Here is a 17,621-nt window from a genome sequence, read left to right on the forward strand (position 1 = left end):
CAGTATGCCATAACAAAGCAATTACATCAATTGCATCAAATGCTCAAATCATTCTTTTACAAACCTTGTATAGGTTCCCTACCTTTTCCTCCAAACCAAACATAATGTTAAGGTTGAAATTTGCATACCATGGTTAAAAAGAAAGCAACTTAATAAAAAGAAATCTTTATACAACCACAATTTTGCAAACATTGACATTATACGATACTGTTGAAATATTCTAATTTAATTTTTTATGGATTCATCGTGAAGTGTGGGCAAGAACCACCACTGCACACTAAAAACTAAAAACAATAGTGCTAAAACTGAACTGGCCTCAACACTTTAGAGTCTAGAAGATAAAGTACATTTGATAAAATGATGGATATAAATCAAGCCAATCCAAACCCAAATTGAAAAAGTTGATGATGAATTATGGCTAAATCAAGGTTTTTTTTTTAGGTTATTTTGTTACAGGTAATTTTATTAATACTTTAAGTGTACTTGCTTTGTATGTGACAATTCTAAATGATGATAATGATAATAATAATGTATTCAAAATTTTTTATAAACTTTATATATTTTTTATTTTTTGTTTTTTATATTTTTATTATCAATTAGATGTAGATTGAAAAATTAAAACTGATTACATAAAATGTCTTATCCAAATATGTGATAATCGAATCAATTTGTGAGGTTTTAAGTATCATTGGTAGGTTTACCTGTTTGGTTAGACTCTTCTTTTTGTAATGTTTTAAATTTTTTGTGTATCTTTTTTTGTTCATTATCAAAAAAAAAAATGTAAGATTTAAATAGAGGGAATTGAATGAGTTTTAAACCTCATAATTAAATAGGAAATAAATTCAAAAAATGAGTATTTTAGTTAAAAGAAAGTATTACAGTTTTATTCATATTTTTAATAGTAGTGTAAATATTGAGTTATAGATGTGCTCAATTTTTCTATATAAAATATATATATATATATATATATATATATATATATATATATATATATATATATATATATATATATATTTTGTATTTCTGTGTGTACAAATAATTTTGATATGTTACACTTACGTTGTGTTTAATATGAAAAAATATATAATAGTATACATGTGCCAATTTTTTTTGCAAAACTTATGTATTTTTATATTTTTACATTTTATATTTTATTATTTATTTTTGACATTAAAGAATAACATATTTGGCCCAAAGGTTGAACTATTTATCTTTGTCGAACTGTAAAATTATTTCATTTTTGACCACTTATAAATTATGTATTTCATTTTACATTGTTAATATAAATAATTTTTGTTTATTACACTTTTTTTTAAATGATTAATAAAAATATCATAAACATGTCTATTTTTTTCTACACCTTTATAAATTTGTATATTTATATTTTAAAATTTTCAATACTTAACTATGACTTCATAAGCTGATCAATTTGATTTGGGTAGTTGAATTACTTAGCCACCACTTGGATAAAATAATGGTTTTGTTTTTTAATCAATTTTGAATTATATGGGTTTATATTGTTAAAAGTATTGAAATGGATGTAATTAGTAGCATTTATTATTGAAAAATAACTTAAATTTGTGATTTAATAAGATAAAATGAGAGTTAATAAATAAGGGGGTTAAATGAGGATAATTAATTTATTAACGACTATTCAATATTCGATTGCAATTCTAAGAAAAAATACGATTGGTATCCGAATTTGATTCGAAGCCAAATGCAAATCTCCTTTAGCCATTGTTTTAAAAGGCCGTTGTGGCAAAGCCAAATACTTAAGCCTCGAAGTGAGGCTAGGAAAAATGGTCTGGCTTCAATAGCCCCTGATGCCACCAACCAGGCTTAGGCCTTGAGTTGTTTGAGGCCTACACCTTTGGGTCTTTGGCCTCAAAATGTCCAAGGCTTAGGCCTTCGCTATTCAAAATGCTAATGTGGAATATGAAGGTTTACATAGGGGCAAGCATAAAATCAAGACAAAAAAAAAGCATTATATTGTATGTATTGGTATAATGAGCAAATAAATAAACATTCAAATAACAAAAACTTTCATATAAAATGTGAAATAAAATAAATTGCTTTATTATTCATGCTTTATTCTTACCCATTTGCCCATTTAGATCATATTTGATAATTTTTTTATTCTAAAACACATGCATCATATAGATGGCCACTCTTCACTAATGCATAATACATAATAGTGAAAAATAAAAAACTAATTTGGTAAGATTCTAACCCAAATTGTAGTGTCTCTTTGGGGTACCAATACCCATTTTTACGATATTTTTTTAAAATAATTTTAATAATGTATATATATTATTAAAACAAGGAGGTATAGAAAATTCAAATAACAAAAAAAATAAATATTTTATAAATCATTTAAATATTTAAATAACTAAATATTTATCATAACTATACTTTAAATAGTTAAAATAATGAAATTACATAACAAATTGAAAAAATTTCTTCATAGTAACAATAGTAAAAATTATGATTTTATGGATAATTAAATTCAATAAATAATTAGTATTTAAAATTTAAGTATTTAAATAACAAAATATTTAACATAAATAAATTGTAAATAGTTAAACTAAAGAAATTATATAATAAAACTAAAAAATTCTGAAAAGTGGAAAATAACTATAACATAATTTTGAAAATAACTAATTTCACTTATATCAAGTAATAATTTGAGAGAATAACTTTCAAAAAATTGATATTTATTAATAACAATTCTAAACTCTTAATTTGTATTTATTATATAATTCTATATGCTAAAATTAATAGTTATTGTATTTCAGTAATTATTTATTATTTTTGTGATAAATGTATTTTCAATGATTATGTATAAATTTATTTTGTTTTGTTATTTAACAGAAAATTTTCAATAATTATTGGAGATTAAACAACTATTATTAAAATTTTTAAATTAAATTTATTGTTTTTTGTGATAAATGTATTTTCAATGATCATGTATAAATTCATTTTCTTTTTCTATTTAACAAAAAACTTTCAATAATTTTTGGACATTAAAATACTATTATTGGAGTTTTTTAATTTAATTTATTGTTTTTTGTGATAAATGTTTTTTCAATGATTATGTATAAATTTGTTTTGTTTTGGTATTTAACAAAAAACTTTCAATAATTATTGGAGATTAAACTTCTGTCATTGAAATTTTTAAATTTAATTTATTGTACGTATTGTATTTTTGTTATAACTTATTTATTAATATTTATTATAGATTAAACTATTATTTGAAATTATACTATTCATTGACTATGTTAATATATTTTTAGTACTTACTGTATTTTTGTAATTTTTGTATTTTTTTCATTATCAATATATTTTTCAATTGTTGCGTATTTTTGCTATAAATTTTTAATAATTATTAGAGATTAAACTGTTGTTGTTTATCAGAGATGAGACTATTAGTTTAGTTAAAATTATGAGTGTTAATGAGTTGGTTTGATTTGGTCGCATGCTAATTGGCGAGGCAAATTGACTTGGTCAGGATGGGGAATTGGTCAGCTGAAACCGATTGACCTTTTTGTGAAAAACCGACCTACTCAAGTTGTATCGGTTTGGGTCGATTTATTTATTTTTTGTTTGGTCAGTCGGTTCAAAAGATTTAAACTTAAAAATTAATTTAATTTTAAAAATGAAAATTGAATTATTAAAAAATAATTTTTAAAAATAGAATTATGATAAAAAGGCATTTTAGATTAAGAAATATAGGAAATTTCCCACTTTTCCATATTAAAAATTATATTTAAAATAACATATGGCCAAAGTGAAACTAATCCAATTTGGTCAAATTGGGAAAGTTTGAACCAAAGCCAACTTAAAATAGTAGAAAACCGACCAACTCAGGTCGAGTTGATCGAGTTGGTCGGTTTCATCAGTTTGATGAATAAAACTAACTAAAATTAATTATTGTTATTTTGTATTGTAAAAAAATTATTAAAAGTAGTATTTAAAATATGAATAATTATTAAATATTAAAAAAATTGAAATATAAAACAATTGTATACTCTTATGTGTTTCTATTAGGGTCATTTACTAGAACACACATTATATTTTTACATATTTACTTAAATCCATCTTATTAGTTTTCATTTTATTAAAATATCCCATATATTTTATAACTTATTTATTTAATCAACCTTTCATTAAGGAGTGTTTGTTTTGTCATTAGGCCCATGACTTTTTATTCCAAAAATACTGTTAATACTTTTTTTTTTTTTTTTTGTATAGAAAACAAAATTGACAAAATACAACTAATAGAGTGGTTGCCCATGTCTTATTAAGGGCAAAAATAATATTTTTATTTTATTTTTTTAATTAAATTTATTTAAATGAACATTAGGACCAACACTACCATTTTCCACTTTCATGTAATGGAAGATTGATTAAATTCATTGCAAATTACAAGTGTTTTTTAGTGAAATGCTAATTATAGAATAGATTTTAATAAACCCATTAAATTATAACAGATGTTTTTGTAAATGACCATTCATATTATTTAGCTTTAGCTTAATAAATCCCAATGCATTGCATGGATCTGTGCTAATTAACCTTAAAAAAAAACTATGAAAAGATGCATGATTCAATGTTTTATTGTTCATATCATTTTGCTTTTTTTTTTTTTTTTTGGTTCAACGCTTAAGCTAGGGCTGTTCATAAGAAGGCCCAATCCGACCAAATCGACCAATCCGGACCTGTCCAATCCGAGTTGGTTGGGTTTTCATCAGCACTAGTCAATTTCGGGTTGTACAAATTCATAAACCGATGGTTTGGGTTGGTTTCGGTTTTCTTATGTGAAAACCGAAACTGACCCGAACCAAACGAACTTAGTTCCCCCTTAACTAAGTTGTCTCTATCCTAATTCCTAATTACAACCTAACCTAGTCTTCTAGTTATGATTCTATAGTCTTTTACACCAAATAGGCAACCAATTAGGCAATTACAATTAGAATTATGTGTCGTTTTTTACTTAGATTATAACTTATAAAGTTTATTGAAATATACAAATTTCAGTTTTCTTTCTCTAATACAATTTGACTTTCTATTTTCTTTATAACTTCTGTCTTTGTTCTAATTCTAATTTGGTCCACCCCCTTAGCCCCTCAACTCAAGCACAATTTCTATTATCTAATACAATTTGACTCTCAACTCAAGAATAAAAAATTTAAAATTTCAAGTTCTCAAGTCTCAACTTCAAGACATCATTTGAACCTTGCTCTCCCAACTCCCATCTTCTCAAAGTTCTCATTATCTCAACTCAAGCTCAAGTCTCATTCTCAAAGTCTCAACTTAAGTCATTCAAAGGTTAGTATTTATTTATTTATTTATTTTTAATTTAATGCATGTTACAAGTTGATATATTTTATTTGTGTTTTGTTTAAGTTTAAGCTTTGAAAAAAAATCCGGATGATGACATATTTGCATAAAAAACTTCAGTTTCGTATGAAAAAACTAATATATTTAAATATATATTTCGGTTTTAATTTAAATATATTTTATATTTAAAACTTTTAAATAAAGATATTTCAGTTTTACATAAAAACTGAAATATCTGAAAAAATCTATATCCAAAAAATATATATTATGAAATATGTGAGATATATATATTTCCAGAAAATATATATTCCAATATATTTGTATGTATATTTTTGTTTATATATATATTTCTAAAATACATATTTCAGTTTTAAATATATTTACAGAAAATATCTTTAAAACTTTGATTTTCAGTTTTGTATGAAAAACCTAATCTATTTAAATATATATTTGAGTTTTAATTTAAATATATTTTATATTTAAAACCGTTAAATAAAGATATTTCAATTTGACATAAAAACTGAAATATCTGACAACCCAAACTTGCACCACACAGGCACATGGGGCATGGATGAACTTAGAGCCGAAACCGACCCAAACCGATTCAAACCGACCAGGTCAGTTTTGCTTAACACTGGACCGATTTCGGTTTCCATCTCAAGTAACCCGATCAGGTCGGGTCAGTTGAAAAAACCTCAATAAACCGACCCAACCCGACCCGTGAACGCCCTACCTTAATCCTCAAAAAGGCGCACTAGCAACATAAACCATTTTTTTCCCCTTTGTTGCCCTTTTTCCAGATTATGGGTAGGATAACTTTAACGGTTTAACATACTGGAGGAAATTACTGTATTCTTTATCTCCGACGGTCCGTAACCCTGTGATAGCGGCAATTTACCTACGCTGGAGTGTGAATGTGAACCGCATGCGCTATCAGTATAAGAAAAGTTCACATTGCTTCGAGCATGTCGGTCCAACCAAAGAAGTTCGATCAGAAAACAAAGCAAGTAACATAGATAGAAGCTTGGAGAATACAGTATCCGAATATACTGTAACGAAGATTATTCAGAAATTTGATGGAGTCATCCTCTCACCGTCGCCTGAAAGCACTTCAAAGTCATCTAATCTCTACTTCCGGCGACTCTTGGTCGCGGCTTCGGACGAACGAGACTGCTGGGGAGTTCGTCTCTGGTAACTCTTCTATGCGTTGCGTTTATTGACATCGTATAATTTTCTCTTTGTCGAAGTTCCAATTGTGAAATTCAGACTTTGAATCGAGAATTTTGATGAGTTGAATTGAAACATTCTGGTTATTGTCTCTATTCTTAAAGCTAGGGTTCCTGCAAAAATCGGGTTATATTAGTGCGCGGTCAGTTGCTTTTCAAGGAAAATAAAGCTCCATTGATGCAAACAAACAGCGCGGGGGGGGGGGGGGGGAGACCTGACCCTCCAAAGTACATCAGGAGCAAGAAATTGCTCCATATACCAGCAAAAGAAATATAAAATATATTTTTTTCTGAAGTATATCGGGGGTGATAACCTTGTTTTCCTTATCCACCTTCGAACTTGGATCATATCCAGGATGTTTTTTACCGTCATTTTTATCTTTTTTCTTTACTTTCACCAACTGTTATCAGTTCACTAAACCCTCACCATTTCGTTTAATGCAAGGTTTAAAGTATGGAAACACGGTGTGTGTATTTGAAACAAATATAGATATTTCAATAAATCATAAAAATACATCAATAACACCAAATATAAGACATCAATAGGTATATGTACAAAAAAATGATATATTTGATTGGGTTTTATGATGAAAAATATTATAATCAACATTCAAGAACGCATTTAAATGGTACATTCAAATATAACCAAGTATCTAACTATCATGTTTACACTTGACATTTCACATTTGAATTCATATTTCTTACTTCTAAGAGGCTACCAAGGTTCAAAGTATCGATACGATACGAGTTTTGGGAAGCTTTTAGCATGCTTTTTAGTATTAAAAAAATTGGGGGTCCGAAACCCCTGGAAACAGGCGTTTCGTACCGTATCGTTTTCAAAAGATACGATGCGATACGCCTGATATGGGGCGTATCGTATCGTATCGATACTTTGAACCATGGAGGCTACAATGAAAGAATTTAATATTCTAGATCCCTAAACTAGAAATCATTCACAAGAATGAAAGTAATAACTCTTTTGGTATTCAAATGGTTATTTTCTAATTGTTTTTACTTTAAAATAAATAAAAAATAAAAATTATTTTTTTGACATGAAATTGTGTCGGTTTATGGTATATCCATTTCTACTTCTTAATTAAAAAGAAATCCTAAAATTGTATCATCATATCATATTTAATATATCAATTTCTTTCTTTATGTAATTTTATCTAGTTTTCAAATTTCCTTAAAAAAATCAATGCTTAATTATCCTACCTAACCATAAAACATACATTTGTACAACCTCTAAATGAATATATAATTAATAATTATTTCTTATTAAAATAGTTACTATCTATTTTTTAATTTCAAAAATTTCAAAAATGAAAAAATATTGAAGATGAAATTTCAATTGCTCTATGGATATTATAGATCATCCATATATCCAAGGTTCAAAGTATCGATACGATATGAGTTTCGGCTGTATCGTATCGGCACTTAGAAACAACCGAAACTTTATTTTTTTAAGTTTTTTTCTTCAAATTTTGTTTTTTTGTGAAGCTTTTAGCATGCTTTTTATTATAAAAAAATTGGGGGTCCGAAACACTTGGAAACAGGCGTTTTGGACCGTATCGTTTTCAAAAGATACGATATGATACGCCTGATACGGGGCGTATCGTATCGATACTTTGAACCATGCATATATCTACAACACACTGAATCCTTATGGCCATATCACAAGAAAATATAAATAAATATTTTTGTTATTTAATTCAAAACATTACAAAAAAATAAAAGAAAATATTGAAGGAGAAATTTCAATTGTTCTATGGTCCAATGGATATGATAGATTACCTATAGATCTATAACATACTCAATCTTTATGGGCAAATTAAATATATATATATATATATATATATATATATATATATATATATATATATATATATATATGCACACATAACACCAGAAAATCTATGATTTTCAACACAAGAAGTGTAGATCAACATATGTTTGACCATTCTCAAGCATTCAAAAAAAAAAAAAAAAAGAAAAAGAAATCACAATATATTCTGAGAAAAGTTGAAAAAAAAAACTTTTTTTTTGCAATATTTTCCAAAATTTTAAAAATCTTCACAAAATTTGATGATTGACACTTGTTTGCTTTTGAAAATATCACAATCTTAGGGGCTTTTGGGGGTAAAAAAAAGGCTTCTTTTGGGAGTTAAAAGCCTTCTTACCCCTATATATATATTCCATTTCCACCCTTTAGGAATCATAGCGTCTCCATTGATACAGGGTGATATGGTGGAAAAATTAAACAACCAATTCTTATTGTTCCCCCTATCAGTTATTCAAAGATGCAATATGATTTGTCCTTATCAGGCATATTGTGTCGAAATTTTAAACCTTGGGCTAATGTTCTTCGTATGAGTGTCTACAACTCCCGTATTCAATGTTGGCATGATCCACTAAAGAGATCTTGCAATGTCCTATCTCCATGTCATCCAAGCTTCATTGATTTATTATGGTGACAAAGAATTTCAACCTTTTATACCATCCATATATGACATCTCGCCTTCTTGACAACTTCATCTTGAGCTTCACATTCATCCTTAGATTCCATATTGGAATTTCTTCGAGTGCCATTCCCTCCATTCTTTTGAGCCATTTCTGGAACCTGCAAAGATTGACTTTCGGATTTGAAATTGTTTCTTCTTCTATAATAGTGCAGTCCTTTTTAGGTAAAACATAAACACCCTTTCCTCTATATCTTTCCCTTGATCCAAAGGTTCCTCCAAAGATTATGCTTCATGAGAGGCTGGGTATCTTTAACAACATCTTTAGCAACCTTCTCTATAGGCTCACTCGAAGCTAATGTTTCTCCCTCAATCAGTCGAATCGGCCTACCATTGGAGTCATGATCAAAGGATTTCACCTTACCACCCGTTGGTCGAAAAATCATCACTATGTTCTTGGATTGTACCCTTGTATCTTCTTTTTTGGCTGTATTCTTCTCCACTACACCATCGGTGTTCATTGGGTCTTTCTTTTTCTCCTTGGTTGTGCATTCACTCTCATGCCCTTGTTTGAAACAATGAATACAATATTTTGGCAAGTCTTCATAGACTATATGTTGCCTAAACCCTCTTTACGAATTCCAATCCAGATTCTCGAAGGATTTTCGTGTAGAAGATCCACTTCCACAAAAACCCTGGCTGCTGAAGTCCGAATCATATTCAAAGTTTTTGATTATCTTTTATTTGTGGTATTGCTGCTACCTTGTTACTCTTTTGATTTGGTTGGGCTGTGCTCTCTATCATATTGGAAGAATATAGTAATGATACTTTCTTTTATCATTACTTTGCTGAGCAGATATTTATGGTGTGGTAGCTCTTTTCTACTTTGAATTAGAAAGCTTTTTACTCTCTGTTGCCTTTTATGAGAGAGAAAAAATTTAAGGGATTTTCTCTTTTTACTGATAAAAAAATTAAAGGGTTTTGATACACTTTTTCATGGAGAGTTGCTGTTTGTGAATCATATTGGATTTTTTATAGAATTTCCACTTCAATGGTGTATGTATATGTTGGGATCTGTTCTTATCATCTCTGACACACATGCTCTTAGCATTTTTTAAAAAATTATGTTCAATTATTGTCTAGTTTTTGGAGGATTTCTCTGAGTTGGTGATCTTTGTCGCTCCTTGTTATTCTTATTTGTAGAATATCCTTGAAATTATTGACATTTAATGATGCAGTAGTATTTAATGCATGAAACACAGGAGGATCATGTAACTCCTCAATTAATGAGAGATTAAAGAGGGTTATTACTTATTAAGAGGCCATTAAATCTTCAAACATAACCTTTCTTGGGGAGATGAAGGGATTTGTATCTGGTCATATTTAGAGGAAGATTCATAGAGTTTATTGGGGGAATGAAAGGTCATGAGTTACTTCAAATCCATAGTTAAAATTTCTCTAAGCTAATGGTTAGGATTGATTGCTAGGCCTTGGCTCCTACATTAAATAACCCTCCCCATATAGTGTAAAGGCATCCAAAATTTGAGTTGAAAATTTTCCTTGAGTAGCTTTAGAGCTCTCCTATCTCTTTCTCCTCTACTCTAGCTTTTGGAGTTGGTGAAGTGAAGCCCAGGGCTTTGTTGAGTGAGTGTGGTTGTCTTGTGATTTCCCTTCTTTCTACCGAATAAGAAAAAGACACCCCCCAAATAAGAAAAAGAAGCTTTACAGAGTACCACACCCTACAACCCAAAATGCCAAATTAATTAAACACAAAATACTTTCTTTGGAAATCCTTTTAACATTGTTGTAAGGTGCTTTTAATTATGTGTTTTAGGCACAGGGGGTCTTTCTGTATTTTTTTCTGTTCTCAGGGACCTCTTTGTAATGTTTATTTTTATTAATATAAAAGTGAGTTGACAAATCCAAACTGTAATCAGTCCAATTCTTGATGCAATTTAATGAAGAAAAATTACCAAAGAAGAGAAGAAGAAAGAAAGAAAGAAAGAAGAGAGAAAGAGTAATGGCCTTAGTTGCCACCCCATTCAGCTATTTATAATAACATCAAAATATAAGATGTCAATTACATTAATGCCCCTACTGCTTACATAAGCAAATAACTAATAAAACTAAAATTGCTAACAGCAGCCTAACAACAAATATAAAGTGGGAACTAACTAAAAACAGCAGTGGGGACCACAATAAATAAAATAGCAGCAATATAACAACACTAATTATTGCTCTACATCTCTACACTCCCCCTCAAGTTGGGAATAGATATTTATTATTCCCAACTTGCGTAAATCTGTTTCCAACTTAGCCCTTGTAACTGCCTTGGTGAAGAGATCAGCAAGCTGCATATTAGAGGCAATATATGGAAGACACACTTCTTGAGAGGCAACTCTCTCTATAATAAAGTGTTGATCCACCTCAATATGTTTAGTTCTGTCATGCTGTACCGGATTGTGAGCGATGTTAATAGTAGTCTAATTATCACAATATAGCATCAGAGGCTTCTCATAAGCAATTCCCAGTTCCTCAAACAAGGACCTCAATCATAATACTTCAGCCACACCATGTGCCATAGCTCTGTATTCTGCTTCAACACTAGAATGTGCTGCAACATTTTGTTTCTTATTCCTCCAAGAGACAAGGTTGCCTCCTACGAAGGCACAATACCCAGAAGTAGACCTCTTGTCAGCAACACACCAAACCCAATAAGTATTTGTGTAGACTTCTATCTTTACATGACCATTATTTTCCTCTACCTGAACATCTCTTCAGGTAAGCAAGGATCCTCTCAATTGTAAGAAGGTGAGTGGTTTTGGGAGAATGCATGTACTGGTTAACTACATTGACTGCATAAGAAATGTCTAGTCAAGCAAGGGAAAGGTAAAATAGTTTCCCAACCAACCTTTGAAACATAACCTTGTCTTTAAGGGGCTCTCCACCTTTGGTTCTAATCTTGTGGTTTTGTTCAATGGGTGTGTTAACTGGTTTAACACCTAGCTTTTCAGTTTCCTCCAGAAGGTCAAGAACATACTTCCTTTGGGAGACAAAAATCCCATGTTTGGACTGGGCTACTTCAATACCCAAGAAATAATGTAGTTCTCCCAAGTCTTTGACTTCAAATTCTTGGTGAAGTAGTTGTTTAAGAGAGTCAATCTCATGGGTATCACTCCTTGTCACCCAATATCATCCACATAAGTAGCAAGTAGAGTCTAGGAGGAGTCTGTTTTCTTAATGAAAAGAGTGTAATCTGATTGGGCTTGGGCATAGCCGAATTTTCCAAGAGCTAGTCTAAATCTATCAAACCATGCTCTTGGTGATTGTTTCAGTCCATATAAGGCTTTATTCAACCGGCAAACCTTCTTCCCTACTTCTATATTGTAGAATCTAGGAGGTAACTCCATGTATACCTCCTCTTGCAGATCACCATTGAGGAAGGAATTTTTAACATCCATTTGGAACAATGGCCATGAGAAATTTGCTGTAATGGACAACAAAACTTTGATAGTGCTCATCTTGGCTACCGGTGCAAAAGTCTCCAAGTAGTCTATGCCATAAGCCTGTGTAAACCCCTTTGCAACTACTTTGGCCTTATACCTCTCAACAGAGCCATCAACATTATGTTTCACTGTAAATACCCATCTACATCCGACCAATTTCTTCCCTTTTGGCTGATTAACTAATTCCCACGTATTGTTTTAGAGAAGAGCATCCATTTCTACTTTCATGGCATCCTTCCACTCCGGTATTGACAAGGCTTCTTGCACTGTCATTGGAATGGGAATAGTAGAGATAGGTGCTAAAAAGGACTTATAGGATGGAGACAAGGTTCAAAGTATTGATATGATACGAGTTTCGGTCGTATCGTATCGACACTTAGAAATGGCCGAAGCTCTATTTTTTTTTTTAGTTTTTGTTTTCAAATTTTGGTTTTTTGGGAAGCTTTTAGCATGCTTTTTATTATTAAAAAAATTGGAGGCGTTTCAGACCGTATTGTTTTCAAAAGATACGATACGATACGCCCGATACGGGGCATATCGTATCGATACTTTGAACCATGGATGGAGACAAATGGTCATAAGTAAAAAACTAAGAAATACAATGTGCTATAGATGAAGTACATGCTATAGATGAAGTACAATTGGAAGATTAGGATCATCCAAAGGAGGTGAAGGCTCAGTAATGGGAGGCATCTCATTAGGCTCAGTGATGGCTCTTATGTAGTAGGCTGTGAGGGAGTTGTGGTATCTGGGTCTGGAGTTGCAGAGGAAACTATAGTTGGCCTGGATTGCTGAGGACTGAAATCAACTTGTCTCCACCACCTATGAAACACCCTCAACTCCTTACACTTATGACAACCCTCCTCATTACACTCCCCTTCAGTGATTGGGACAGGTAAAGGAATTTCTGATGTGGGTGTGGGTGAACCCATCTCACTACTCTTCCCCTGAGAAGAAACTCTATGATAGTAGGGAACATCTTCAAAGAAGGTCACATCCATAGAAACAAACCGTTTCCCAGAAGTAGGTTCATAGCAGCAATTACCCCTTTTGATTTTGTGCATACCCAAGAAATATGCATTTGGAAGCTTTAGGGTCAAACTTAGAACGATGAGGCCCAAGAATCTAAACAAAACAAGTACATTCAAAGGTTTTAAGGGGAATAGTGAACAAGTCCTTATTGGGATATAAGAGGCTGAATGGAATTTTCATGTCTAAGACTCGAGAAGGAACCCTGTTGATGAGGTACACGGTTGTATGGATAGCATCCCCCTAGAAACATATAGGAACATTGGAGTTTAGCATAATGCTTCTAGCTACCTCCAATATATGCCTATTCTTCCTCTTATCAACTCTTTGTTGAGGTGTACGGGGACAAATGCTCTGATGAATGACTCCATGGTCAAGGAAATATGAGGCAAAGGGTTTTGCAAAATACTCATTGGCATTATTTGATCTGAAAACTTTGATTTTGACTTCAAACTGGGTTAGGATCATTTGATGGAAATTCCAAGTCAGAGTAGGGACCTCATCTCGAGAGTGCATAAGATAAACCCATGAAAAATGAGTATAATCATCAACAAACACCAAAAAGTATTGGTACCCCCCATAGCAGTTATATGATATGGTCCCCAAACATCAGTATACACAATTTCAAAAGGAATAGTACTTCTTTTATCGCTCAAAGAATAGGTTGTTCTACAATGCTTTGCAAGTTCACAACTTTCACATTTTAAACTAGACATCTGGACCGACTCAAATAAACTAGGAAACAAACTCCTTAAAGACTTAAAAGACAGGTGACCCAACCGATTATAACAAAGCATAATCTGACTCACAGACTGAGAAACAAAAGACCTTCCAATTTCTCTATCTTCCCCATGCAGACACCCTCTAATTAGGTAGGTTCCATTCGTCTCACGGCCAATCCCAATCACCTTCCTTATCTCCAGATCTTGGATAATACATGGATCAGGAAAAAAAGTACTGAACAATTTTGATTTTTAGTGAAACTAAGGATAAGGAGATGACAACCGATAATCTAATGTTTCCCTTCCCAGAGATGGGAACAAGGGATCCATCAACAATGGATACTCTATCTTTGCCAGAGGATAAGCAATAAGTAGTGAACAAAGAAGATAAGCCTATCATGTGGTCAAATGCACCTGAATCTATGACCCAATAAGGTCCATTGTTACCTGGGCCTGAAACATGATATGCTGATGCCCGTGTACCTGAATGAGCAAATGTCGAAGTAGGAGTAGCAGATGTAATTAGTGGCTGAGATGAGGGGGATGAATTACCAATTTCACTTTCTAACTGAGTCAGAGTAGCTCAGACAATGGCTAAAGTGTCTAAGGATGTGGCTCTTGTGCTGGAAGAGGATGCACCATCAGTAGTAATAGCCACTTTGGCATTCCCCTTTTTATTTCTGAGCTATGTTGGCATTAAATGTGGATATAACTTCCAACAAGAGTCCTTGGTGTGCTTTGGCTTCTTATAGTGGTCACAAACTAAATTCTTCTTATCCTCTTTCTTTATGTCCCTTTCCTTGTCACCCCCAAATTTTGGTTTCATGGCTGCCAGGGCTGATTCCATAAGCTGAAACTGCAACATAACCTTTCTCCTAGTTTCCTCACTATGCACTAGAGAATAGCTTGAGATAAGGTCACACTCTCCCTTTGTGAGCAGTTGTCTCACAATATCATACTTTGAATTCAGTCCAGCTAGGAATTCAAAAACCTATTGGTCTTAACCTGTTTTCTATAGGTTTTTGCATTATTTTGACTTTCCCACTCAATAGTTTCTAGATGATCAATTTCATGCCATAAAGATTTCAAAGTATTGAAATAAACTGAAACTGGCTTCTCCCCTTGTTTGAGATTATTTACTTCACATTTTAATTCATAGGCCCTATCAACATTGAGTGGCTGAGAGTAGGTTTCCTTCATCATTTCCCAAATTTCCTTAGCTGCTTTTGCCCACAAATAATTGTGGCTAATATGAGGCTGCATAGAGTTACACAGCCAAGTCATGACCAAATAGTTCTCTTGAACCCATTTGGCATATGAAGGGCCTTTCTTGGCTGGTTTCTTTACATCTCCATTCACATAACCTAACTTCTCTCTGCCCCCAATTGCCATCATGGCTGACTGAGCCCATTCCAAGTAATTAGAACCATCAAATTTAATAGTAGTAATTTGAAAATTGTTTTCTCCCATGTTTCCAGCCCCCAAAACACCTTCCCCTTGAGTCTTAAACTCAGCTCCTGCCAAATTTCAAAAACTCTCCACTTTCTGGAGTATTTCTGGGTGGAAATTGATTCTTCAGAATGTGTTCTGTGTGACAGGGCGGATGAATCTGTTGATCACCTGTTATTACATTGAAAATTCTCTTCTATCATCTGGTTGACAGGGTACAGCTTGTTTTCCTTCAAGGGTTGTTACTCGGTGTTGGTGGAGAGTTTCTTGAAAGAGTGGCATCTACAAGGTCTGAACAAAAGAGGAAAGGCCGTTTGGAAAATGATTCTTGGAGTAGTGTGGTGGACATTATGGCAGGAAAGGAACTCTAGAATCTTTCAGAACAAAGGCAGCCAGGTGGAGGATGTATGGAAAAAAATTGTGGGAAAACTGTTTTCTTGGTCATCAGCTCAGTTTAACTTAAACAGTTCAGATTACAGTTCCCTTTTTGATTATGTAAATCTTTTTGTAATTGCTGATGGGATGGTGGCTTAGTTATTTTATATGTTCGTTACAGCCTCTAGCTGTACAGGGTATTTTATTTCTCTTAATGAAAATCTTACTTTGTCTCTTCTTAAATAAAAAAAAATCTTGGTGGGTGTATGTATGCATGCATTTGCATTTATGACCTTAAAACTGATAGCATCCCTAATGACTAAATTGTTATTTTATGTTATTACATATTCATAGTTGGCAAGCTATATATGGAGCATGGCCAATGAAACCATGGGATTCTAGGTTAAGGAATTTTAATTTAAACCATGCAATTTTTCTGATCCATGTTTTACTGTTTTTTATTCTCCGAGGCCTAGTTGGATGCATGGATTCATAAGAAAATTTTCCTTTGAGTAGTCGATCAAGACTAAAATCTGTCTTGAATTTAAAAGAAAAACAGATGCAAAAATTGAAGAGGAGAAGAAGAGAGGAGAAGAAGAGAAGAAGCACACGAAGAGAATTTCAGAAAAGAGAGAGGGAAGGTCTTAACATCTGCCGATCCACTCTTAATATTTATATAAATGTTGATTAGTTGTAAAAGGGCTGAATTGCCCTTATTGCTTACATGGCAAATAGAATAAAAGATAACTAATAATAAAGCTGAAATAACTACCAACTAACACTGTCATAACTAACTGAAATAATGCTGCCGTACGAATACAGTGGGGTCCACATCAGTCTTCTCTACACTTTGCTAATGACTCACTGATGTTGTTTTAAATAATTTGGTACCTGGGATTTGTTGTGCTTTGCTTCTTCAGTATTTCTTTTGGTTGCCATGAATTTTTGTTTTTTTTTTCTTGGGAGGAGGGTTATCCTGTTTAACAATCACTGATCAAGTAGAATTATTCTTATCTATTTTTTCTTATTCTACCTCATTCTGCCTTTATGCTTGTGCACATTATTGGCTTAAAATCTGGAACAGGGCAGGGCTACAGTGTTGTGCTTCCGGAGAAATTACAAACAGGAAAGTGGAACGTATATAGGTAGGCTGGTGCCTTTTTTACCCCAACTGCCTCTAACTAGTTTGTCAAAATTGTTTAAGATACAATTATTGGATGGCAGATCTGCACAATCTCCTTTGATGCTTGTGAATAGATTTCCAGATCATCCTCAAATTGGAACTCTGCATGACAACTTTGTGTAAGTATGCGTCCCTTCTATTCTCCACTAGTCCTCTAGCTTTAAGTACCCAATCGTATCATTTATGTCATCTGAAAGACTTAAATGGCTTATCTGGAAGCTTATGTCTTTCCTCTAATGTTATGAATTTAGGCATGCAGTTGAGACTTTTCATGATCACAAGTATTTGGGTACACGAATTAGGGTGGATGGAACAGTTGGGGAGTAAGTTATTTA

At 32.2% G+C, this 17,621-nt stretch overlaps 1 protein-coding gene across 2 annotated transcripts in view; it reads left to right on the top strand.

Moving 5' to 3' along the window:
• Positions 1–6,171: 6,171 nt before the first annotated feature.
• LOC148861855 (long chain acyl-CoA synthetase 6, peroxisomal-like) overlaps positions 6,172–17,621 on the top strand; it is a 98,383-nt gene continuing 86,933 nt past the window's right edge. For both annotated transcript variants that reach the window (XR_016112749.1, XM_088983621.1), the window contains exons 1-4: positions 6,172–6,528; positions 17,188–17,248; positions 17,328–17,405; positions 17,538–17,609. Coding sequence is in view for 1 of the 2 variants with exons in the window: in XM_088983621.1 (XP_088839747.1) it covers positions 6,414–6,528; positions 17,188–17,248; positions 17,328–17,405; positions 17,538–17,609 (326 nt within the window). In the remaining variant the exon portion in view is untranslated. The remainder of the gene's footprint in view (positions 6,529–17,187; positions 17,249–17,327; positions 17,406–17,537; positions 17,610–17,621) is intronic.

Source organism: Nelumbo lutea, chromosome 4, assembly GCF_056320005.1.
Source record: "Nelumbo lutea isolate HS-2025 chromosome 4, American lotus-T2T, whole genome shotgun sequence".
Taxonomy (NCBI): Eukaryota; Viridiplantae; Streptophyta; class Magnoliopsida; order Proteales; family Nelumbonaceae; genus Nelumbo; species Nelumbo lutea.